We start from the raw sequence: 25110 nt of genomic DNA, 5'->3' as shown, positions 1-25110 counted from the left end.
ATTCCTCTTTTCTTCGTAGGACTCCTGATGACACTCACATCTTTACTTATGATCTTAATCCTATAATGGAGCATAACTATTCTCACTCATCCCATGATGAAGATAATGTTTTAAGAGTTCCTCCTTCACAAGTTGATAAGCTTTCTAGTGAATTTGATAAATTTGAAACTTGGCTTGCTAAAGAAAATTATAATTCTAATAGCATTGATGTTGTTGAAGCTCTTAAGAAGCTTGTTAATACCAATGATAATAATCTCTATATATTGTATGGTATATCTTACCTTATTAATACTCATTCTAGTTCTTTGATGGAATGTGCTCAAGGGTTGGATATCTTCCTCCTTCCACAACCTTTGATCCTTCCATCTTGATTTCTACTACTCTTTCTAGCATACTTACATATGCCTTGCCTCTTATGACTACTTCTACCCAAGTGTCCTCTCCTTTAAGTGTTGGTCTTCCTAACCATTCACTTCCTATGAGTGTTTCTCCTACTTCCATTCCTTCTTCATTACCTTCATATAATGCAGTTCCTTTTACTTATTTGAACCCTTTACTCATCCCTTCTAAACCTCTATTGACATCCTTACATATTCCTTCCACTTCTTATAACTTTCCAAATCCATCTCACATACCTATGCCTACTACTGTTACTCAATTTATTGGTAGATTTAAACATTTGTATGCTTAGATTTATTACCTTATGCTTGATCATGATATTCAATGTATCTTTATTTCTCATTTACAAAAAAGAAATTAGGGATAAGATTCTCCTTACTAAGTATACCTCATTTTCACATCTACGTGCAATGCTTGTATTAATACAACCCATCAACAAATATTTAATGGGAATCTCTACATGTTGCACGCCCATCTAGGTGCAGCATTACATAATAAAATAAAATAACATAATATAAATAATATTATGCAATGTGCATAACACACATAATCTTAACACATTGTGCCTTGGGAAGGACCTTCCACTTCCCTACATAAAACATATAGGTTGATTTTACTTGACACTCAATCTCTACATCTAGATATCTTAGCTCATTCAAAGATTTCTACCCCTCTTTTTGTTATCTTTTATACAATTTGAAAATTCCAGCTCTTCCTCCATCTGATCTAATCCTCTCAAATTCTCCTATTAGCCATTTGAATCGAGTCTTCCCTTAGGTTTTCCATGGTGTAATTTTCCCCTCCTAGCTTAAGGAGCTTCTCAACCAATAGTTTCTTTTTCTTTTTCTGGAGATTAGCTTCCTCATCAACAATTTCATTAGTGAAAGTATTTATACGTTCATTGGTTAATTCGTTACATAAGGATTCCATTTCTATTGATCGAGATCTCTAGGGAGATAAATTCTTGCATATCAAAGGGCTAGAAATTTTAGGCACCTCCATACATGGGAGAAACTAATTAAGAAAAGGAGAGACAACCCCTTGAAAAGACTCCCTTGAGACATTATGCTCTATTGAGGCAAGATTATCCAAGGTGGAAACTAGGTGTTCCTCTACTGCATTTGTATAAACTCTAATGGGGCTTCTTTCCTCGCAACAAGGCTCAAGGCAAGATCTAGGGAAAGGGTTTCTCCCTTACAAGGGGGAAAGGAAAATGCAAAATATGAGAGGGAGAGACCAAGGGGGTCACTACACCTATTTCTAGATGTTATAGAATTTCACTTTCCTTCACTACTGGGTTAAGAGCAAGATCTAGAGTCTTAGGGTGTTCCTTTAGAGGCGGAGAAGGGATAGCTTCAAATATTATAAAGGCACTACCTTGGGTATTCAGAGTGACAATTAAATTACTCTTAATCTTGTTAATACCTGATATATTAATTTTCACTTGGCCTTTATGTTTATTGCATGTTCTATAGAGAGGGAATTCCCATATAAGATTTCCAAATAGTTTACCTAAGAAGAGCTTAGGGTGCAAATAATATATAGATTAATTTGTAATAAGTTGAATGAGGTCCAATGTGTTTTTGGACATGTCCATTTCAATCAAAATTTTAACATTCATTAAAGAGAGAAAATTCTGTTCTAACCCCCTGTAGTTACCCAGAAGATCTCCTATTCTTTGCAAAATTTTACTCTGAAGAAGTTCAACTAGGTGTTTTCTAATAATGACCCATTTCAATACTTTAACTTCATTAAAAGAGTTAGGGTTAAATCTAGGAGACCAATGAATAAATTTGATATGATGACCATCTAAGAAAATAGGGTTATTGGGAAGAAATTTCATATGAAGCTCTTTTGATTTACAATCTAAAAAAACAAGATCATTATCAAGAGATGAGAAACATACCTGGTCACCAAAGGAAGCCTCCAACCACCCCCTCATTCTGGATTACAAAGAATCTAACCAACAACATTTTGCAAAAAGTCCATTAGATTCACAATAGTTCCACATCCCATCCCAGGTTCCATTAACAACAATTGGGTTTGAATCCCCTTAGCAAAGGGGGGGATTCACTGGTAGCCACAAGAGGAGGAAGGTTAGGGTTTTTCTTAGGCAAATCATTACGCGATGGTTTCAGTGAAGGATCCATTAGTTTGAGAAGCCAAGGGAGCGTTAGGTTGAGGGAGTCATTTTGGCAGATCAAAAGATAAACTCTTACCCAATGAGAGACTATTGACACCTATGGCCAAGGGAGATGTCTTAAATTGAAGGACCCATAGTTTTTTCACTTGTGAAGATTTCCTTCTGCAATCCTCCAAATTATGCCTTCTATATATATACCCCAAACTTTCCACCCTAACTTCTCAAATTCAAGCTATTATCCAATCTCCTCCATTTTGAACCAAAAAAACCACCGCGAGACACATATTGATTGTTAGAGTTAGACCTTTGGGGGGCCAAAGAATCCTTTCCAAAGTCAAAATGTTCACCTATTAGAGCCAAAAAAGGATTACTAGTAGGAATCCCTTCTAAATGAAGAGCAAGATTGGATCTTAAAAACATTCTTGAAGCCTCCCGAGGACTAGATTTATCCCATAATGCCATAAAGGACGAAGGATGGAAGCGAGAGCAAGTATTGCAAATTTTAGTGGAACAAGCCATTTTCACAATGCATCATCATACTCTTTAAATTAATTTTATTTTATAAATTAAAATATTTCATGATGAATGGATTGATTAATTTTGAATTTCTAAAAAAAAAATCTAATGAAACATACTTTTAGAAGTTTATAACTTAAAAAAAAAAATCCAATTAAGTGTTGCTTCTCCCTGCATAAGTACTAGCATGAAATATGGTAAAAATTATCAAGTAAAGATGATAGCCAACAATCAAGCCCATCAATTTCATATAATAGTATTTATTAATAGTAAATTTTATTTTTTCAAATTGGTGTATATGTTAAGGTAACTAATTCTTTTAGAAATTTGATGTTCTACTTAAAAAAATGATATAGAAAAATGAAAAATAAAATAACAGTTAATGGATGATATAATATTTAAATTTTGGTCGAGGGAAAATTAACGAGTTGTTATTAATGGATGATATAATATTTAATTTGGGTGTTCCCTCGGTTGAATTTAGCCATTTCTCCTCCGAGACGTGAAGGAGAAAAAGAAGATGATGAAGTTGTTGCTGTTGATAGTTGGGCTTCCCTGAGCCATTCCCTCACCCTACCCCTAGGTGGGGATTTGATAATAAGGATCCTCCTCCCTCTGCTAGCACTGTGCTGGTAGCCTGAGGCTTTTTGTTTTCTGAATTTTTTTTGATGAATAGTTGATCTCCGGCCTTGGGCCGTATGAACTCGCGGGGTGATCTTGTTTCCCCCGACCTTTTTTTTGTGAATATGTAGCTTTATTGTATCTATTTTAATATAAGGAAGGGACTATTCATAAAAAAAAAAATTTTGTTCGAGGGAGATTGAATTTTCTTCCTATAAAATATAATAGTTCAATCGAAGAAAATATGATTGATAAAATTATGAAAAATACAAAATAAAATAAAATATGAAACATTTGAAATGCTATTTATTTTTTAAATTTCTATTATGCAATTGCTCAATTTAATAAAAAATTCAATTGAATCGAATGAATTTAAAACTAAAGCTAGAACTAATAATCTCTACAAACCCTAGTTTAAATTTTTTTCCGTTGTGCTGACTCTATTTTGAAGAAATGTACTAATTTGATTTAGTGAGGCGAATTAAGCCTCCCCATGTTAATGGTAGAGGCTTCAATTCCTAAAACCTAAAAGAGGACATACATCCTACCTTTGATTCTTATCAAGTGTGCCAGTTTCGTTTTCATTTATTCAATTTTGGAGTTTCATCTAGGATTCAAGGGTATTACTAGGGTTTTGGTTGGGTTTAAGGGTTCATATTTTCTTTACTTGGAGTTGGTCGGAGATACTGTGTTGCAGCAAATTTGAATTGAAAGATGGGGAAGAAGCGGAAACAACCAGAACGATCAGAAGAAACTCAAACCGTGGAGGAGGAGGAAAATCCACGTCCGAAGCGAACTCTTCTCGGATGGAAAGCACCACCTCAAGAAGAGAAAGATAAAGAGAACAATGCAAATGACACAGAAAAACCAATATTTCGCAACAGGGAGAAGATCCTGGTCATATGTTCCCGACGCATTGTGTACCGGTAATCTCTAAATCCTCTCTCTTCTTGTTTTCTCGGTTAGGAAACACATTCAGCCAGCATACATGATTTTTTTGACTTTATCAATTTGGCCAAGGTTATTAGCTGCAATAATACGCAGCGGTGGATATGCCTGTACCGCATTTTTGTTATTTGTAAACTCGAATCGTGCTTTGCTTGGTTGTGCCAGCGGATGATCGCGTCACAACTACATCACACGCAGGCTGGAGTTGTTTCTCCGATTGACACACCTCATAATTGTTATAGCAGAACCTCATTAAATGTCACCTGGAGTAATTATTATCCTTATTGCACAGGGCAACTTGACACAGTTTACTTATGCTGAACAACCTCGTAGATTCATCAATTCTGCAGGACAATTGAACTCAATTATCCTCGTTTTATATCTGTGGGAATATTTTCGAGCGGCTCCGATTTGTGTTATAATTGAATGTTTCTTTCAATAAATAAGCAAGCAGTCTTCATATGTTTTCCTTTCCCTGTTTTATCTGGCTCAAAATATTTGTGAACAGTGTCTAGAATCTTGGGGATTAGACTCTCTTGTATACGTTGACACTTGATGATGGATTTTGTTACCATGTTACCCCATTACCATTTCAACACAACCCATCTTGAATCTAAATCTATTACAGTTGGACTACATTTACTTGGATGCTGTTACCTATCTTTATGCATTATCCATTCATGCATTATCCATTCTACATTACAATTGAACATATCTTGAGTAGTCAATCAAACAATGCTCAATTTTGGGGATTGACTTTGGTTGTAGAAATTTGCTCTTGATGAGGATTCAGTTGCCATGTTATCCCCCATTAACATTATACCGCCTCCCTTTTGACATTATTTGCAATCCATGCTCATTACTGTTACACTACAATTCCTTGGATGTGATTACCTATCTGTATTTCTTTGAGTCGAAGTTTGATTAACGAGCAGCAGCTGCCATATATTGTATGTTTCTGCATTTAATATTGTCAACAGCATTTTTAAGCATGTCTGAAAGACTGAAATGCTGGGAGTTGGATTTGTGTGTAGATATCGGCACTTGATGATGGATATAGTTTCTCTGTTACCTCATTGCAAGAAGGATAATAAAATTGAATCCAAGGAAAACAAGGGTACCACATTGAATGAGCTGGTGGAACTTAGGAGTTGTACGGGCTGTCTCTTCTTTGAGGTAAGCAAATAATGAAAGGTGGCAGTGCTATGTTGGTTGTATGTATTTTGTCTTTCTGATTGGGATACTTATGAGGGCTGTGTGAAATTAATGGCCCCTGTGGATTTATTTCATGTTAATTTGAAAGCCATTTTCTGAATAAAAAATGATTTGCAAAGAAAAATGTGATGCATTATACTAATGAGACCCTTTGTAGGGGTTGCTATATTGCTTGTTGTTGTAATGGTTACTACATTAGTTGATGTTGTAAGGGTTGCTATATTGCTTGATAGATAAATTGCAGTATCTCAATAAATGATTAGGATATAACCTTTTTTTTAAATTGGTAATGATTTTATATAATTATTATTAAAATAGAAAGTGCATATACCAGGTTTACATCAGAATTCAAAACAGACCATTGACCATGGGAAGCATAACAATACCTATACCTACCAACAGTCAGGAGCAGCCACCAGAGAAGTCTTGATTAACCATGGCTCCAGGCACACCAATAACAACTGCTACAGCTATTGCCCGTGTACATTGAAATCTTTTAAAACTAAGCCCGCAATTAACAAAAGGGCCATGATTTACCAGTTACATTCTTACTAGAACACACTTAAAACATCACTAGAAGTTCTCATGCCACGCACACCTAGCTGGGTCTTGCTTTATACACTAGTTTCTTGCTATTGTCTGGAATGAAAATGCCTCCCTTTGTATTAAGTCATATCTTCTGAGCCTTCTGGATACTTTCTCCTTTTGAGCCACCTCCTTGTTCATCTTCTGCAACAGCTTTTTAAGCTTCTCCCAGCCACCTCTGGCCTCTGCAATCCTGTCCTCCTTGCAGGTTGAAGTACTCCACATGAAAAAGGGCTTCAGATTCTGAGTAGTTCCTTCAACAATCTGCGACATCCCTTCCTCTGTTTGCCTAGTTTGGCCATTCCACTGAAAGGAATCATCCCTCCACCCCATCCTGGTGTTACACACCGCTGCATTATCCTCAAAGCTTCCTCTATCATTCCCAATTGAAGTGCCCATGCCAGCAACCTAGACGAAATGTCAATGTTGGTCCGGAACTGTTGATTAGTCACTATAAATTATTTTCTGAGTATCTAATCAATACATTCCCAGAAGTAAGGACTTTCAATGGTAAAAATTCCCCTCATATGCCTCTGAGTTGCTTCCCCTTTGAAGGCCTGCACTTGGTTATGTGTAATCCAGTGGGAAATTCACTTCCATTCTGCTGCTACTATACCTTTAACGACTTGGAAAGGGAAATCTGCTAAGTATTGTAAAAAGAAACAAATGTCACCGTTATACCTTCCATGATCTTGCTAAACTTCTCATTCGGAGTCATGGGTGCTTCCACCCAATTCCCAACATCATTAATCCTGCAAATGTCAAAAGCCTAAATCTTTCCTTAAGCTGTGTCATCTAATGATCTTTCTTGTACTTGGCACCAATTCACACATTGCCTTTAGAGCCATTCACCATCATTAAAATTAGTGGCTTTACTACTGGTTCTGACAAGGGGAGCAATACAACTTGAATTTAAATTTAAATTTAACAATTCTATAATGCACTCAGAGTATAAGTCCATAACACACCACCTCTCTATCCCACTAGACAACCAATTTGCAATACTACATCTAATTAAAAAATCCAACTTGGCTCCATCGATGCAACAGAAGTCCTGTTTCAGTGAATCTTTACCTTGGTCTTGCAGAGTCAGCCCTACTTTTGACATTGTATCTGACACTTCTTTGGCATCTCTTTTCATACGAGTTACCTTGATCTCTTGAAATCTACATTACCAGATAAATGCATTTGGCCTGCAGAGTGGTTTCGGATCTGGATTTGCGCAGGTTTCGGATTTAACCTTGTGGTTTCATCCAGATTTGCGGGGATTTTGTTGGATTTGTATGAACAAACCCATATGAATTTGTCATGAATCCAAGCAGACCTGATAGAATCCAACGCAAATCCACGCAAATCCCTAGGGACCTGTTGGCCAAACTTGGAATAAGTACACAGCAATCTATATATATAATGCATAAATATATTTTTGTCTATAATGTATATATATATACATAGACACACACACACGAATCCATATGAATGATTTAATCCTCCAAATATACTTGTTTTAATACCAAACTCTTGATTCTCCGTTCAATATGTCATTAATTATAACCTTTGAATCTTCTTCTAGACAAAGTCTTTGAACATTCAATTCTATTGCTGTTCTGATTTCTAGGAGAGATGCTTGTGGTGCGATCTTGTTTTTAGTTCTCTCCAATAGCTGTCTAGCTTCTAGGAATAAGATGTTCCCTTCTAAGTCTTGGGCCATAATACCAACACTAGAGAGCCCCAGATCGCCCTTTGAAGTATTGCAAAATTGAGTTTTATCCATCCTTTGTTTGAGGGGATCCATGAAATCTTCTTAAGCTTGTTTTAGAGAGGATTGGCCCTCAAAGGCCCATTAACATGCCGACTAGGGGATAACTATTAATGCCTAAATATTATTATAGCATAAATAAACATAGCTGAAAGGCTTTTTAGATAATATCCCCTTTTCTTCAAAATAAGATTTAATAATAAACAATAATATTAAAATAAAAAATTAAAGTATCATATAATAAATATAAAATTTAAATTATAAATATATAATAATGAAATTAAATAGGACAAAACTAAAATTTAGTGAAGTTTAATGAATGGTAAAAATGCATGAGATGAAAAGTTGTGACTTCTTCAAACATGAGTTATGAAAGGGAGAAGAGAACTTCATTTCAGAGGGGAAGAGGAAGAGAAAAGGAAAAGTGTGTATCAAGAAAGAATAAATAGAGAAAACAATTAGGTGGGGATCCTCTCGAAGAGTTGTGACTCTGTTGAAGGGTTGTAATTATGAAAAGTTGTGACTCTTTCAAAGGGTAGTAATTGTAAAAGATTGTTACTCTTGCAAAGGGCAAACACGATGAAGAGGTGCGACTTCTTCCTCACATCAAAAGTTATAAAGGGGAGAAGGCTTCGTTTGAGGGAAGATGTTTTTCGTGATCTTTCTCTTGCGATGAGGGTTTTCTAGCTTGGATTTTGTGCATTAAAAGGGTTTTCTAGATTCAATCAACTCATTTTTTGCCATGAGATGATTCTTTTTGCAAATTTGTCTCCCTCAAACAGAACTGCTCATACTCGCGATGGATTTGGTATTTCCATGCGATGTCTAGTGTCTTGCTGTATGAAGGTTTTTTGAGGTGAACATCAGCTGTGCCTAAAGTCTTTTTTTTGGGTTTAATGTTTTGACGTTTTTTTGTAAAAATTGTGGGTTAACTACTTTAGCTAGGGTTTGTGACTTTGCAGAAAGTTTTTTGTGACTTTTTGGGCAAATTCGTGTTAGCCCAATTGATAATGTTGATAATGTTTGTAGAAGAGTCATATCAGTTGTTATGTTGTCATTGATGTCAAGCCTGATTGGTAAGACATTATGCTAATTCAGTAGAGTGCTATATCATTTAATTGATGAAGAGGATTTGAAGAAAGTATAATGATAAGTGTATGGATTGCAACAGACACTTGATGAGTTAAGACTCTAACAGTATAATGTTGATTTGATTGTTTTTACATGATTTAATTAAGTGTTGAGATCATGTATAAGCAAGTTATGAAGCCATGAAGGGGAAGATAGTTTGGTTGGTGAATGAAGAACCTTAGTATTAACTGAGATACTACAGTTGTCACCAAGTGCATGAAAGGAAATGAGGGATGTGCAATATTAACTGAGCAAGAATAGTGTTAATTGAGTGTAGTATTGACCGAGTGAAGTGTAGTGTGAATCGTGCAAAGGAAGGAAGAACAATTTGGAAAAGAATTAATTTGAGGTCGACATTTGATGGAAATGAAAGATTGTTCAAGAAGTTTCGAAGATAATGATGGAATTAGTTATGAGATCAACGAGTGGAGAAATTCAAAGATCTAATGAAGGAGATTTGATGTTCTAAAATGAAGTGCAAAGTTCAAGGTGAAGGCATGATACCCGAGTGTCTAGACTCAATGAATCTGAGCTGGATGAAGATCGAACGATTGTGATTAAGCGACAAAACATGGAAGAATTTGGTGAAGTGGCAAAAAGTTTTCTATTTAAGTGATGAACACATTGTTTATTGTTGTTGATCAAGTTGAAGAAGAAATAGCCAGAGGATGACTGAGCAAAATTGCACTGTGAGAAGTGCTAAGTTGATGTGTATGTGAGTGGTTGAGCCAGAAAGTAAGTAAAAGGAAGAAAGAGTATGAATAGAGAAAAGAGGATTAGCGAAATAGAGATCATTTCACTATTACTCTCTAATATTGTACCAGAAAATCTCTTAACTAAGTGGACCTAACAAATCTTATTTGTAAATCCATTGTATGGTGACATTTTTTTGAATGTTTTGAAAGTCCTTTAGAGTAGGGCACCCTAGATATTTTAGGAGTGATACTCTTGGTGTAAATCCTCTAACAAGGTCACATTAACAATGTGTATGCACCTTTTAACAAGGTTGGCTCCTGTCAGAGCTCTGCTCAGAAGAGTGAAATTTTTGGGTTGCTGGTCCTAGGTGGTTTTCCCTTAATAGGGTTTCCACGTTAAATACTTGTGTCAAATTGTGTGGATGATTATTTGTGTTGCATGTTCATTTCATGTTTACTCTTTATTGCTGCAACTCAGTATACACACAAAGTTTACTTTGATACTCGGTATATGAAGTTAACAATTTGCATTGAAGATTGAATTGAATGTTTGATTTGTTTACCGAGCTATTTGGTTGAAAGTTTAAAGTGTTAAGTTGTTGAAAAATGTTTAAGGACATGTAGGGTAACTGGTTATAATTGATTCACCCCCCTCTCAGTTATCTAACAATTCGTGGGTTTCTTGGTTTTTCTATGGCTAGGGTTTTTGGAACAATGGGGTTTTGATTTTTATTGTGAAAAAATAGCTAGAGTTTTTTGGTGATTGTTTTTTAACAGAAATTGTGGTCATGGATTTTTGTTTTTTACAAGATTTTTTCAAACAAAATTTGTGGGTTCTTTTGATGTTAATGGGTTTTGTACAAATTTTTCCACAAAAATTTCTTTTCTTTTGTAAAATGAGTTTGCTTGAGTTTTCACAAAAAAATGTTGTTTTCCTTGTCACAGGGTTGCTAGTTTTATTTTTATTTTTAAAATTGTGGGATTTTCTATATTTGTCTTCAAAATGAAAGCTTTTGATATTTTTTCACAAAATTGTAGCTTTCCATCTCCAACAAAATGTTTTGATGATTTTTCAAAAAATTATGTTTTCTTGCAGAGTGTTTTGGGTTATACCTAGGGTTTGATGGGCGAACATTGTTCTTGCAAATTTACTTGAGTTTATTGTGATCATGGGTGTTGCTGCTTTTGACTATTTTTGGCAAAATTGTTGTTTTGAGTTGTGATGTCTTTTGAAGCTGATTTGGGTTTCACTAGAGGGAGGGATAGCTTTGATACCCAACATCATGTTGGAAGAATTATCGTAAACTTGGTCATATCTAGAATTTTTTCAATGCTACATGTTGAAGATTGTAGCTGCGATAGAGATGTTAATCTCTAGAAATATGCACATTATTACCGTTATTGTCACCTTCAGCTGAAAAGGACACTTTGTTTAAAATTGTAATATTAAATATAAAATTATGTGTCATTCAACATGCGTTGAGGCATGGAAACACAAAGAGTCGTATTTAAATATAAAGAGTCATGTTTTAGAAATTTGAAGAGACCTTCCTTTGTAATATGAAGAGTCTCTCTTCTTGTTATATATATCGCATCAAGTGAAGGATATTGTACACTTGAACTATCATGATCAATAAAATGATATTTTTTGTTGCATGGTTGGGTTTTTCCCTTCATTCTAGAAGGGTTTTCCCAGAATAATTTTGAGTGTCCCTTGCATCTGTTATGTTCTTTTCTTATTACTGTTTATCTTCATTGATTTCGGGGCTAAAGATTTAAAATGTATTAGAGCTAGGTTGATAACAACCCATGGAAGTATGTTGAGTTTTCAACTATAGAAGAATTTGTAATTGTGTTTATGGTTTGGGTATATTTTCTTCTTTGAATTTGATCAGGAGTTGTTTGTTTTGTTTAGCAAATTTGTTCTCTGTTTATGATTTGTTAGGAGTTAATTGATCTCTATTGGTCTGTCTTCTCTTTTGGTATAGCTCATGAGCTTTAGTCATTTGGCTCATATAGCTCTGTCATCTCCAACTGTTGCTGCTTTTGTTATTTATCTTCCTTAGCATCTGATGATTTCTCTATTTGAGCCTCATTATGTTATACATGTTGTGCATCGATGAAGGTAGTAGAGGAGCAAGCTTGGCTTTTGCATGACCAAATTGATCATGCTCAAAGGCTCAGGAAAGAGTCTTGTTTTTGATAGCTATGTCCTTGCACAATTTTGTTGAGTCGGTTTTCTTTTTTTTTTTCGGGTTTGGCTTCATTGTCTTTTGTGGCTTCCATTCGTTCATAACTTCTATAGGGTAAAATGTCTGGTTGGAGCATTAAGTCTATTTTTTTATCATTTGCCGACAGTGGTCTGGGTGTAAGATGATAATAACAATCGTGTTAGTAGCTTCATATGCAATCTAAGATATTTTATTATGTGTTGTATGTGATCATTGACACCTTAGGTTAAATAAATTGCTATTATAGTATATTTAACGTGGCTCTGATGTGATGAGTTGACACACATCGTGGATCTATATCCGTTGATGCTCATGTGACATTCGTCTTTGGATAGCCCTCAAGATTAAATTATTCAATCATTAGCAACTCACCTCTCCCCTCATGCTCGAAATCTGAAGGTGCATGGGATGACACTTTTTTCTTTTTTTCTTGGCCTCTTGAAAGGTTCTCACCGTTTAAGTGATTCTTGGGGTGGGTCGTATGAGAAGGAAAGTTGACATATTTTTTCATTTCTCTAGCAAGCCTGTGCAAACATCTTTTCTGGAGAAAGAATTTCTACTTTAGAATGAATCTTTGCTGACAGAGACTATTCGAGTTTGATTTTATTGCCGTTTCCTAATTTCTAGTATGAGTTGGCATATGAAAAGCAATGTAGGTGGTGGACTTCCAGTTGGTTCAATCAGCATCTATTTCCTTCCTTTGATGACAATGTGTCTCGCAGAATTTGTTTAGATACGCTCTTTGTCCGTCATTCCTCTATTACAATGCGTTATGATTATTAAAGACTGGGTATAATGAACTCAAGTGTTATTTAATCGTTTTCTTGGAGAGGCTTGTTTATCTATTAAGAAATGACACTATCGGGAACAGTTCATAGTCTTGTGGTGTCCGATAGTTCAGTGAGATCAGTTTCGAATCATCAGTAAAAGAACACTTTTGTTTTCTGTGTGGCAGTTTCTGTACATTGTTCTATGTTCAGGATAAAGGTTATGCAAGAGAGTTATTATGAAATCTGACAATTTATCTCTAACAGAGAAGTTTCTTATGTCTGCTACAGAATTCTGAAAATTAGTCTTCTGGGGAAAAGTGTGTATCAGAAGGTGAAAGGCTGTGACTAATAAAATTCTGGAGGTTGCTGATAGCAGCTGCATTTCACAGGAATGCTAGACTTCAAAGAGGTGAAGTAAAAGTTTCAACAATTGGGTGGAAAGATATGAAATTCAAATCTGATAAGACAATCAGAGATAAGTTTTTTTTTTTATATTGGTCATGAATTTTTATATCTAATAATAGTGTTTCCTTTTAATATTTATTTCTATATTATAAATAGATTTTATAAATCTTTCTTGGCTGCAGGATGCAACAAGAATCATAAGACTGGAATGTTGCTTGAATTAAAGACACATATTTGTGTTCAGATATGAAATTCAAAGGGAGTTGTTCTTGGTTGAGAGGGAGTCTTTATAGTATCCCTTCTTTTCTTATACATGATTTTAATGCTTGCGGTTTTTGTAGAATTTGAGACTTAAATGGAACTAAGTCTTGTCTTTTGCTATGCCTATTTCTATTCTTGTGTGAATAAATGAGATTGTAAGATCAGCTATGATAACTCTTTCACTATGCTAGTGAACATCATGTTGAGAGAGTCCATGGTGTCATCACATTGAGAGCCGTGATGGGAGTTGAATGTCATGTTGAGAGGTTCCATGACAGTTCACGTTGAGAGAGACCGTGATTAAAGACTTAGTTGTGAGTCTTACAAATTTGTCATATTGAGTGATTCCATGATTATTAACAAATTGTTTTCTTAGTGTCATGTTGAGAGATTCCATGACAACATAACATTGAGAGAGTCTGTGATGAAAGTTGGTTGTGTTTCTTATAGGATTTTCATGTTGAGTGATTCCATGAAATTTTATAGGATCTGTGTGATTAGATTTTATCATTAACATTTTGGTTGCAGCCTGTGTGGTTGATTAGCTCAAGATCTCTCTCTGGCTAAGAGGGAGTGTTGAAGATTGTAGCTGCGATAGAGATGTTTATCTCTGGAAATATGCACATTATTACCGTTATTGTCACCTTCAACTGAAAAGGACACTTATGTTTAAAATTGTAATATAAAATATAAAATCACGAGTCATTCAACATGCGTTGAGGCATGGAAATATGAAGAGTTGTGTTTGAATATAAAGAGTCATGTTTTAGAAATTTGAAGAGACCTTCTGTTGTAATATAAAGAGTCTCTCTTCTTGTTATATATATATCGCATCAAGCGAAGGATATTGTACACTTGAACTGTCATGATCAATAAAATGATATTATTTGTTGTGTGGTTGGGTTTTTCACTTCATTCTAGAAGGGTTTTCCCAGGATAATTCTGAGTGTCTCTTGCATCTATTATGTTCTTTTCTTATTGCTGTTTATCTTCATTGATTTTGGGGCTAAAGATTTAACACTACGGAGGGCCCTAGTAGCAGATTCATGGCCAAATGACCAAATGACTTGTAGCTATTGTCAAAATTTTAATAGGGTGGGTAGTTAATAAATTGACCATTAAGCAAGGTACTAGAATAATATTGTATAATTTACCTCATAATGGTCATTTAAGTCACTCCATGTCCCAAAAACACATGCTCAATACAAGTTGCCTCTTCTTTCAATTGAATATGTTGAATTTTGAGGATCACTCAAAATGTATTAGCACTGCCTGTAAAGTATGTGTTTTCCAAAGACAGCGATCTCTTGCATTAATATTTAGAATGGGCCAAGAAGAGACATGTCCCTTAATGGAACATGTTATGTAATTAGTATAATGACAATTATAATTTTGTATATATATATATGCATAATATCTCGAGCCATTATTATATTAATTTCTCTAATATTTACATAATAGTAATATTTATACATACATACATACATACATACATATATATATCTCATATAAACTATATATATATATATATATATATTTGGTAGTTTTGACTCGGTGTGTTTATTCGACTAAAGCTACAAAACATCAACACTCCCTCTTAGCTAGGGAGGATAAACACAGTTAGATATTACCTCAATATAATATCAAGTTGACATGATTAAAGACATCTTTGATCAGAAGATACCCACCATTTAAATATCATCTCATGATATCAGGAGCAACGGCCTCAAAATATCAAGTTGCATGATATTCACCAAGTACTCTGAGTAATGGCCTCTTGAACGTCAAATTGCATGATATTCACCAAGTACTTTGAGTAATAGCCTCATGAACACCAAGTCACATGATACTCATCAAGTACTTTAAGTAATAGCCTCCTAAACATCAAGCTGCATGACATTCACCAAGTACTCAAAAAAACTTTCATAAATGTAATGTCCCCATTTTTAGCAGGTTTCTATATATGGCTTGGCCAGTTCACCATCGCAATCCTCGTGAGTTGACAGTGGGATTTGAGGGTCTTAGTTGTGGGGTTATAGGCTTTTCAGCAACCTATGGTGTGTTTTGGCTCCATTTGAGGGACTTAATATTTATAGTAAATCAAATTGTTGGTTCCGATGAGCTTACTTGAGTTAGAGGAGTTGTGTGATACTCTTAGTTTTTATTTCAGGCTTCCAGTTTGGGCTCCAAGAATCTTGAGGGGAGCATATATTTATAGTAAGTCACCCTGTTAGGTTCATTCATTGTCTTTCATCATCAGAATCACTTTGGTGTTGTCAGATTTCGATTCTGATGTTTCTTTAGTTGTTTTTGCAAGAAGGGTGAATTATTATTATTATTCATCTAAATATGCTAAGGTTGCTATTTTTGTTGGTGTTCTTGGTTGGTCACCTTAGTATCATAGCTCATTGGAATTGAGACAAAAAGTTTTAAATCATGGGAACAAGAAATAGTGGCCTTGCGTGTCAAAATATTAAGTTATGTTTGAAAGATCATTTTTGGAGCCAAAAGCAATAAATAAATTATATTAATGGCACTTTATTATATTTTAATGTTGTGTAAGTGGAGTTCTTTTGGGAAACTAGTGACATTTGGAGATTATAAATATGAGGACATTTGATGAGAAAAAATCCGATTATTTGTTTATCTCTTTGCTTGTTGTCTTTGTGACAATTCTAAGTCATTGGTTTTGTGCCCTTGCTGAAGTATAAGGGTTAGATTCTGAGTTTATCTTGCAATTTGCTGCTGAGGTAAAACAAATTGTAATTGCTTCTCTACTTTATCTACTGTTATTGAGAAGTTGATTGGACAAGTGCTGAAGACTGGATTCTGGAGAACGAATTGAAGGTTGAATTATTAATTTTATGCGTGTATGTCCTGGTTGGGAATTCAATCTGAGTGTTAGAGGGCTGCCGTTTCATTATAGGGCAACAATTTATCAATTGCAAGGTCATGTTCACCTAAGGAGGGTTTGTGTGACATTTTTGAGGGGCTGTGTTACAATTTTCAACAACTGCGTTCAATTTATATGGCTTGCGATATATATTATTAGGGTTGCTATAAATTCACAATGGACTGCAAATTAGCCAATCTATATTTCCAGTTCTTGGCATTTTAATATATTATTGCTCCTACTGTTTGTTTGAAACATTATTGGTAATGAATTAAAGCTGGAGTAAATCTTTTGTCTTTCATAATCATATAATAGCACAGTTCGTAGCGCAGAATTATGAATTAATGTTGGCATTCATACAAACTTCTTAGTGTTAAATTGATTTGAAATTGTAAGTGCCCAATGGCACTGTCTAATGTGATTTTCAAAAATCAGATTATCAAATTTGCAACTATAACAGTTAAGACTGCTAAATGTTTGACAAAATGTTAGATTATTGATTGGCAAAGGAAAATTAATGATATAGCTAGCTGGGGTTATTACATTAAATTATGTGCACATGTATCCTCAATGATACTACTCATATGAACATTAATATTCATGGCCTATTTAAGGAAACTTATCCACCATACAAGATATAATCTATCACAATCTGCTTAGACATCATTAGATATCCATTATAATAGATTATTAAGTTATTGTAAGATCATTACCTTTCAATAGCTTTTACAAATACAAGTGATAATCATTTGGAAGTCGTCAATTCCTCATGATGTACATAGTGGGTAGGTCCATTAAAATCATGCAACACATACATATATTTGTTGGATTCCCTCTAAATGTCAATCTTTTGAGCTCCTCATTTAGTGTTGCCTCTGATGAAGAGTCTGGCTCCTTTTGAATCTAATATCAATCTTCATTTTCTTGCAAGAATATCCCTGGAGAGAAAGGTAAAGATCAAGGCAAATAGCTCTTATAGTACATTCATGGATACAAATAACAGATTAACTACAAAAAATATAAATAAAGGTAGTTTTCAATATAATATCAGAAAATTTAAATCTCTTGTAGTCAAAGGATGATGAATCCCCTTGGGATTTGGGACTGATTTTCTTTTAAGCTCAAGTATAAGAGAGTTCCTTCTCATCAATACTCTACGTCACATACTAGATTATGAAACTATAAATAGATCTGCTTGATATGGTTTTCATCAAATGACTGTAAAGGTTTCAAAATTTAATCTCTCTGTCCTCTAATAGGTTCCTTATAACCTTCCCCTCAATTTTGTTTTAATCCACTCTTTGTAGTACTCTATGTATATAGCCTGATAGACTTGAATATATATTCTATATATTGTATACACTGCATAGTCTTCACATGTAAAAATTCTGATACATATATATCAGATTGATAAACATGATAACATATGTTTTTTTTCCTTTTCAAGCACTTACTCACTTATCACCCATCATACTTCACATTTCATTCTTTTGTAATATATCGCATCTCTTGTTAATCATTTAATAAGCCGCTGCTTTCCAATATTAAATCGCTTTACAAAGTAGTGACTGACATCACTATATATATTGGCGAGCTCGGTCGAATGTAGTATGATGCCCTATATCATCCTACTCAATATTCATAGGCAGTCCAATCATGAAGGGGGTGTCCTTTCTATCCTGTTATGCCCTGTCACACACCTCGTAGAATGGTAGCATTGATTTTATTGTCACCTTCTCTGATTGAAGAAACAATGGGTCACTTTTAAAATATTTGGTCGCTTTGCAGTGCCAATGTTTGAACTGGAAACTTCCCATTGTGAAAATCATTCCGAGGATCATTGTTTGTGTTGTCTTGAACTTCAACCTTTGAGTTATCAAATATTCTAAGTGTGAGAAGCGTGCGAGTGTCGTACATTTACCAAGTGTGCTACTTGTTCCATTTGGGATTGATGCTATCAACCATACATCAAATCCTGATCCACTTTGGTCCTATTTCATGACATACTGTGTCTGTTGAGTCCCACTTGCCATTTGATTTTAAGGATAGGAGATTCTTGGTACCAAAAATATCTATCTTGAGGATAACCAATGGTGGCTTCAACAACTGCGAAGTTGATAAGTGGCTTCAACAACTGCGAAGTTGTCAGTTGCATGATGTTTATCATATGTTCCCTTCGTCTATAACATTGTAGACACCTTTGAAATATTCCCTTGAAAATGCACAGATTTCCTATAGTGTCACTGATGTAAACTTTGGGTTGATCAATTTGTGTTTGTATGTATCTTCCAATCCACTATATAATTTTTGCTTATGTGTGAATATGCGCTGTAGCAGAGATTTATCACTCTCATTCCAATCTGTGCCTTAATCTGCATGTTGGGTATGCCTTCCCCATATGGGTTAATTGCTAGCTGTATATGCATGTGTCCGTCTTCCTTGTTTTCTTACATTTGCATCTTGACTCTAATACCATGTTGAATTTTGAGGATTGCTGCAATTGTATTAGCGCTGCCTATAAAGTATGTGTTAACCAAAGGCAGCGAGCTCTTGTATGTATATTTAGAATGAGCCAAGAAGAGATGTGTCCCATGTCTATTCATTATTATGTAATTAATGTAATGACAATTATAATTTTGTGTGTGTGTATATATATCTTGTATAATACCTCCAGTCATTATTATATTGATTTCTCTAATATTTACATAATCTATATATATATATATATATATATCTCTAATAGTTTTGACACACTGTTTTTCTGCTGAAGCTACAAAACATCAACAGAATAGAATGCCTAATTCAGGATTTCGTATCCTTTAATGATGCTAATAAAAGAAATTGTAGTTATATTTGTCCAATGATAGCTCTTGTAGAATTATTATATGTAAAGGTTGTTGCTGTATGCAATTCATTCTATATATAATTCAGATCCCCAAACTTACTTGTGCAGTATTTGAGGAGCACCGACTGTTCAATGACTATTTCATCTGTTATGCATGTTATTGACCTCAGTTAGGCTTTAGATACATGTGATCTAGCTTTGATTCTGCTACCTCGTCAATAGATTTGTTTTAGCTTGTCAATATCTTCTTTTTAGATTGAAAAAAAAAAATAGTATAAACAAAACCTGCACCAAATGAGGAAGACAAATAAAGTGTTTTTCTATTTCAGCAACCCGTGTTTTTGGTTATCTTCTAATGCAACTTTACTTTGTTTACATATTTTAAAGTGTTATGTAGCATTTATGTGTCAATATTGCGTTTGAAGTAATGAAAATCTTCTATAATAACTCAAAAAACTGTGTTAAACATATGAATACGTCTTATTTATTAATGTTGTGTCCAGCCATATCCATATTGGGGGTCTTAAAAAATGGCCGCATCTGTACCCAATACTGTATCTGTATTTGTATCCATAATCCGTATCCATGCAACTTTGCTTTGTATATATGGGCCTTGATATTTTAGGAAATACGTGTATTTGGGTTTTGAATTGGTAGTTAGGTGCAGAACAGGGCAACTTTGTATTTGCCAGTTTCATGCTTGGGCATTCCTTTTGATGTAAGATTGCTTGCCCAGTGTGCACTTTCCAATTTGTAGTTTGCAACTTTGAAGAATTGAGGTTCCATTAAACGATAATACATTGTTACTTGAATTCAGTTTTAAGGAGAATCATCTAATCTTCTTTGCATATATTTTCTTTGTTTCATCCCCCGCTTTACGAAACAGTTTACCAGCTCTTCTGTTCTTTTATTAATTGAGCTTTCCAGAGATTTTCTCCTTAGTTTGTTTTAATGAAGACTGATTTAGTGGGGGTTTTGCCATAAGCAACATATTTTTAATATTATTATTTTTGAATATGTTTTTACTAATTTAAATTTCACATTTTCTTCAGTGCAGGAAGCGTAAAGACCTCTATTTATGGATGGCGAAATGCCCAAATGGGCCTTCAGTTAAATTTTTGGTTAATGCCGGTAAGCTCAGCTGCCCTTAACCTGGTAACTTTATATCTAAATGGACTTTCAGAAACCTAGTTAGTTTTCACTTAAAAAAAAGAGGGACACAAAAAAAAAAGTTTAGCTATAGGAATGTATCTTTTTGGTATATTATTAAGCTGAGAGCCTTCCTACAGTGGAAGCAAATTTGGTTGTAAGCATTTTCACTTTTTAAATAAATGTGAAGTGCAACTGTCAGTGCAAGTTAACTATTGGTACTTGCTATAAGGTTACAATAACATTTGCCTTTTCTGGTACTATTTATGTTTATTGTCCTCAATATCATGTGGATTAGTAGATTCATTTTTTGTTGTTGATGAGATTAAAAATATTTTGTGATAAAAACTAAAACTGGGAATCAATTAATATATTCATCTCATATTAATCTCTTCCAAAACTTAAATTGAACAAACAATCTGAAAAGTTAAGCTTCCAAAGGTGCAAATGGAATATCTTGGTAAGTAAAAGTGTCTAACTTTGAACAAACTTTTTATTTACGTATTTTTATTTTATTAAATTGCCATGTTTTCTATTGCCGCCTTGATAGAGAAATTAAAAAGAATTCAGGATGTAGTTGGATTGAAGTCCATAATATAGCACATCCTTTTGATTAGGAAACAATTCACGGACAGAACCAGATATCTTTCGGCTTACTTTATAATTATATAGATATATAAAAGATATGTATGCTAGTTTTAGTCATTGAAATTTTTGATTGTGTTCTTTATTTGTTGTCAGCTATTGTAAAGCTTAATGGTTACTGTCAACTTGTAAAACAATTTTGATTTAAGCTTATGAGAACTTTTCTGCTATAATCTGCAGTTCACACGATGGAAGAACTCAAGCTAACAGGGAACCATCTGAAAGGATCACGACCTATTCTGACATTTGCATCAGATTTTGATACACAACCTCATTGGCAGCTCTTGAAAGAGATTATCACTCAAGTAGGATATGCCACATTTTTTCTTTTTATATTTCCATTTTACGGAAATGTGCAGTTACATGTTCTCAATTGTTCTTGTTAAGTTATTAAAAATTGAAGGCATTCCTTGTAAGAGGAAAAATTTAGAATTGCTGATATTTTGTGGAATGGTGCTGTAAGGGGGTTTTTTTAAACCCATTTTGCATTAAGAATTTGTTTACTTGCTGCTGACAATATGTTGGAAAGTCAAATTTTAAAATTATTCAAAAAAAAGGGAAAATATAAAACTAGAAAAATTAAAGTTTTACAAGCAGGTGGCATTTTGTAGTTTGTCAAATTATGTGATGTTTTATTAGGATCTAATTGTTTAGTTTTCAAGCGAATCTCTCTTACGTATATTTCGTTATATCTGGTTCACAAGAACCTATCTCTCGTGAGCATGAATTGTCCACATAACTTTTTGGGAGGTAACTCATCCCAATACTAAAACCCAGTACACTTAACCATGGACTTTTCCTCAAGAGCAAGTCCGTTTAGTTTGCTATCACATTTACAAAGCCTTCAGCAAGTCTTGTGCCTTATGCCCCCTTCATCGTGGTGCTCAGTTCATTCATTATCTAGTAGGTGCTTTTCCACAATGCATAGATTATGCAATGTTTTATTAAATGTTTAGTTGCATGAGTAGTGTTTCACATGAACCTATCTCTCACGAGCATGAATGGTCCACATATCACTTGTTGAGTTTAGGTGATCCATATAGGGGGAATCATTGATACTTCCAAGAGGTCTCTTGTCATATTTCTACATCAACTTGGAGTTTTCCTAAATATCAACCCTACTTACCTTTCTGGCCCATTTGCAAACCCTTCATCAAGTATTGTACCTTATAGTTCATTATGGAGCTTCTTAGTTAATCTTAATCAAGTAGGTTGTTTCTCTCATTGTGTCAAATCATGTGATGATTCATTAGGATTTAATTGTAGTGTTTGAGTCAATTTCATATTTCAAGAGTAGTGGTTAACAAAAATCCATCTGATAAGCTGTGACACCCCCTTCTTAATTTGCCCTAAATCATAATTACAACAGATTAGAGTTAGGGTTTACCAATCAAATGCTTGCTTTAATTATTTGATACATAGCTTGAATCTTGAATTCATCACATGAACACAAATGTCAACACACAGGTTAGACGAAAGAGAATATATCATTATGCAGCACTTAAGTTGTATTCTGGTGTATGCATTTACACTGTGCACAATGTTAAAGTTTACTTGGGAAATGACATTCTTTTAGATGCATACAATTATGTGTTAGCAAATGAGGCTAGATATATCACTTTTTGTGCCAGAGTAGTTATGTCACTTTTCTTTTTGATTGGAACATTTTTCCTTGACACTTACATTTTTTTCTCCCACTTTGTGCTTTATAAGCACTGGGATTGTACAATGTAAAACATCTCATTCTCATCAATGCAATGTGTACATTGACTGGTGAAATAGCTCGTGGTTGCTTCTCATTGTTCAGTGGAGGTTTTGTTCTTGGCTTGTAGCACAATCTGCTGGGTGTGCCAACATGGCATTAGAGTGACTGTGACAGCAGCCTTTTCTGCTTAATGTATTTTAATCAGATTTGAGGTCCATTATATTTCCTGCAAAGACTTTGGTTTAGCAATTGTTTGCCATTGTTATTTGGCAAAACCGTTTTTTCTAGATTCATATTTGAGATTTGTTGCCGGGTGATAAATTGCTGTTCACCAGAGGCTGTGGACTTTCTATAAAAGGCACAAATTTTGCATCACCACTGGTTTTGTGGCCGGCACTTCAGTCAGTAATTGCTGCACAAATTTCTTCAATTGCAGCTGACTACATCTGGCTGGAAATTTTTTGTGATGACCCTTATTCTGATGGTCTGGTGGCATGCATAGGCAGCATTGTAGTTGTTCAACTGTATTCTATGTGCAGGAGGACTCTTCATTTACCAGCTGTGGGCAGAAGTATTTTGATCGTAGGTTTCTGTGACAACTGGTTTGCCTGCAATATTTAATTGCAAACTTTGTTCTGTAGCAAATTTTGCTTTAACTATTACTGTTAGGGATTTCTTGTGCATAAAGAGCAAACTGTGGTGGGTCCATCCGTGGTTGGTTTGTGGGAGGCATCAGACTATTTAGTCCCACATTGCTTTGGTGGTTGAAGTTTTTGTGCATAAATACTCCATTGGCACTAACTGAATTTTGAGTAAATATTCATGTTGGTTTGTAGGCTTCTTATGGGCGTGATTTGGTCTTCTATTGCTTCGTTTGGGAGTACTTGTGACTTGGTCAGTTCGTAATCTGGCATTTGTTGGAAACAAGCAAATTTATAGTCCTATGAAGCTAAGTTTCCCTTTTCAGTTGATTTTCATGGTCATATGGAGTGACCAAGAGCTGCAGAGAATTCTCAAAAGTGCCTAAAATAGGCCATTTTTTCAAAATCATATAACTTCCACAAATGGTGCCTATTTTCAGCAAGGAAGATATTGTTGGAAAGCTGATTTGACAAACTAAATTGTGATAGAGGTATTTTTTTAATATTTGACCATTTTATGCCTTTTTTCATAGCTTGAAGTTGTAAGTTGTAATTTTCACTCTCTTGGCAAAATTGGTGGTTGGGAATTGTATTTTGCTTTACACCCATTCTGGGGGAGTGTATAGTGCTTTCAGTCCATTGTGTGCGCCCTTGTAAATCATGTTGGATCCAAGGATTGAGCCACTTACGCTACACAATTATCACACATGGAAGCTTAGTTGCAATTTCAAGGTCTTTGGCAAGCTTTAAAAGCTGAACAACTTGAGTTCACTAAGGAAATTGACAAGTTTATTTTAGAAACAATTTGGTCAAGGCAAAAAGACTCATAGGTCTTCATGTGTTAGATAACTTTGTTGTTTCCCATTGCTAAGTGTGACACATCTATATAGGTGTGGGAGAAGCTTGAGCGGTTGTATGTTAAGGTCAATCAATTCAGGATCTTGCAACTTGAAGTCGATCTCACCTCTCTCTAGAAGTATTAACAACCATTCAGGATTTCTGTGCACAATCTAAACTGATTTTGTCACAATTAAAAATATTTGGTGATTAGAAAGATGATAAGACGTGTATTTTCTTGATCCTATCTAAAGCTTAGAGTCCCTTTTCAAGTTTTTGCCTCTATGTTTTATTCTACTATGGATACTATGGGAAAGACACATATGTTGCCTTCATTTGAGAATTTTTATGATCGATTGACTAGGGAGTATGCCAAGTTGATTTAGATATATGTTCTTCCTAAGAGCCTTGCCTTTTGGTCAATCTCTTAAGTGCAAGGGTAAGAATAAAAAGCCAAAGATAGACTCATCTACAGGTGGCAAGCCTCCCTCCAAGGCTAATGTGAAGAACGATCAAAAGCCTTATCCTCCTCTTACTCCTTTTTACTTAGGAGAATCATCTTCTAAGTCTAATAAGGAGATTTGTTTCTTCTATGGAAATCAAGACATAGTGATAACACGTTTCACAGGGCTAGCAACATTGGAGGAAGCCACAAGGAAGCACAATATTGCATGCCTAAGTCTTCTTTTTTGGGAAAAGGACAAGCTCCTTTAGTT

At 34.7% G+C, this 25110-nt stretch overlaps 1 protein-coding gene across 2 annotated transcripts in view; it reads left to right on the top strand.

Annotated features, from left to right (window-relative positions):
- The first annotated feature begins 4080 nt into the window (after positions 1-4080).
- Positions 4081-25110, top strand: part of LOC149564013 (ribosome biogenesis protein BRX1 homolog 1-like) — a 43009-nt gene continuing 21979 nt past the window's right edge. Inside the window, exons 1-4 of one of the 2 annotated variants that reach the window (XM_089827112.1) lie at positions 4081-4605; positions 5662-5803; positions 20470-20548; positions 21392-21516. In XM_089827112.1, coding sequence (XP_089683238.1) covers positions 4394-4605; positions 5662-5803; positions 20470-20548; positions 21392-21516 — 558 coding nt within the window. In that variant the 5' untranslated portion in view covers positions 4081-4393. The remainder of the gene's footprint in view (positions 4606-5661; positions 5804-20469; positions 20549-21391; positions 21517-25110) is intronic. The other variant, XM_089827113.1, reaches the window with a different exon arrangement.

Source organism: Cupressus sempervirens, chromosome 4 (genome assembly GCF_028749045.1).
Source record: "Cupressus sempervirens isolate cs-2001-9-10 chromosome 4, ASM2874904v1, whole genome shotgun sequence".
NCBI lineage: Eukaryota > Viridiplantae > Streptophyta > Pinopsida > Cupressales > Cupressaceae > Cupressus > Cupressus sempervirens.
The sequence above is the reverse complement of the archived record's forward strand: the minus strand, read 5'-3'. Positions and strand labels throughout refer to the sequence as shown.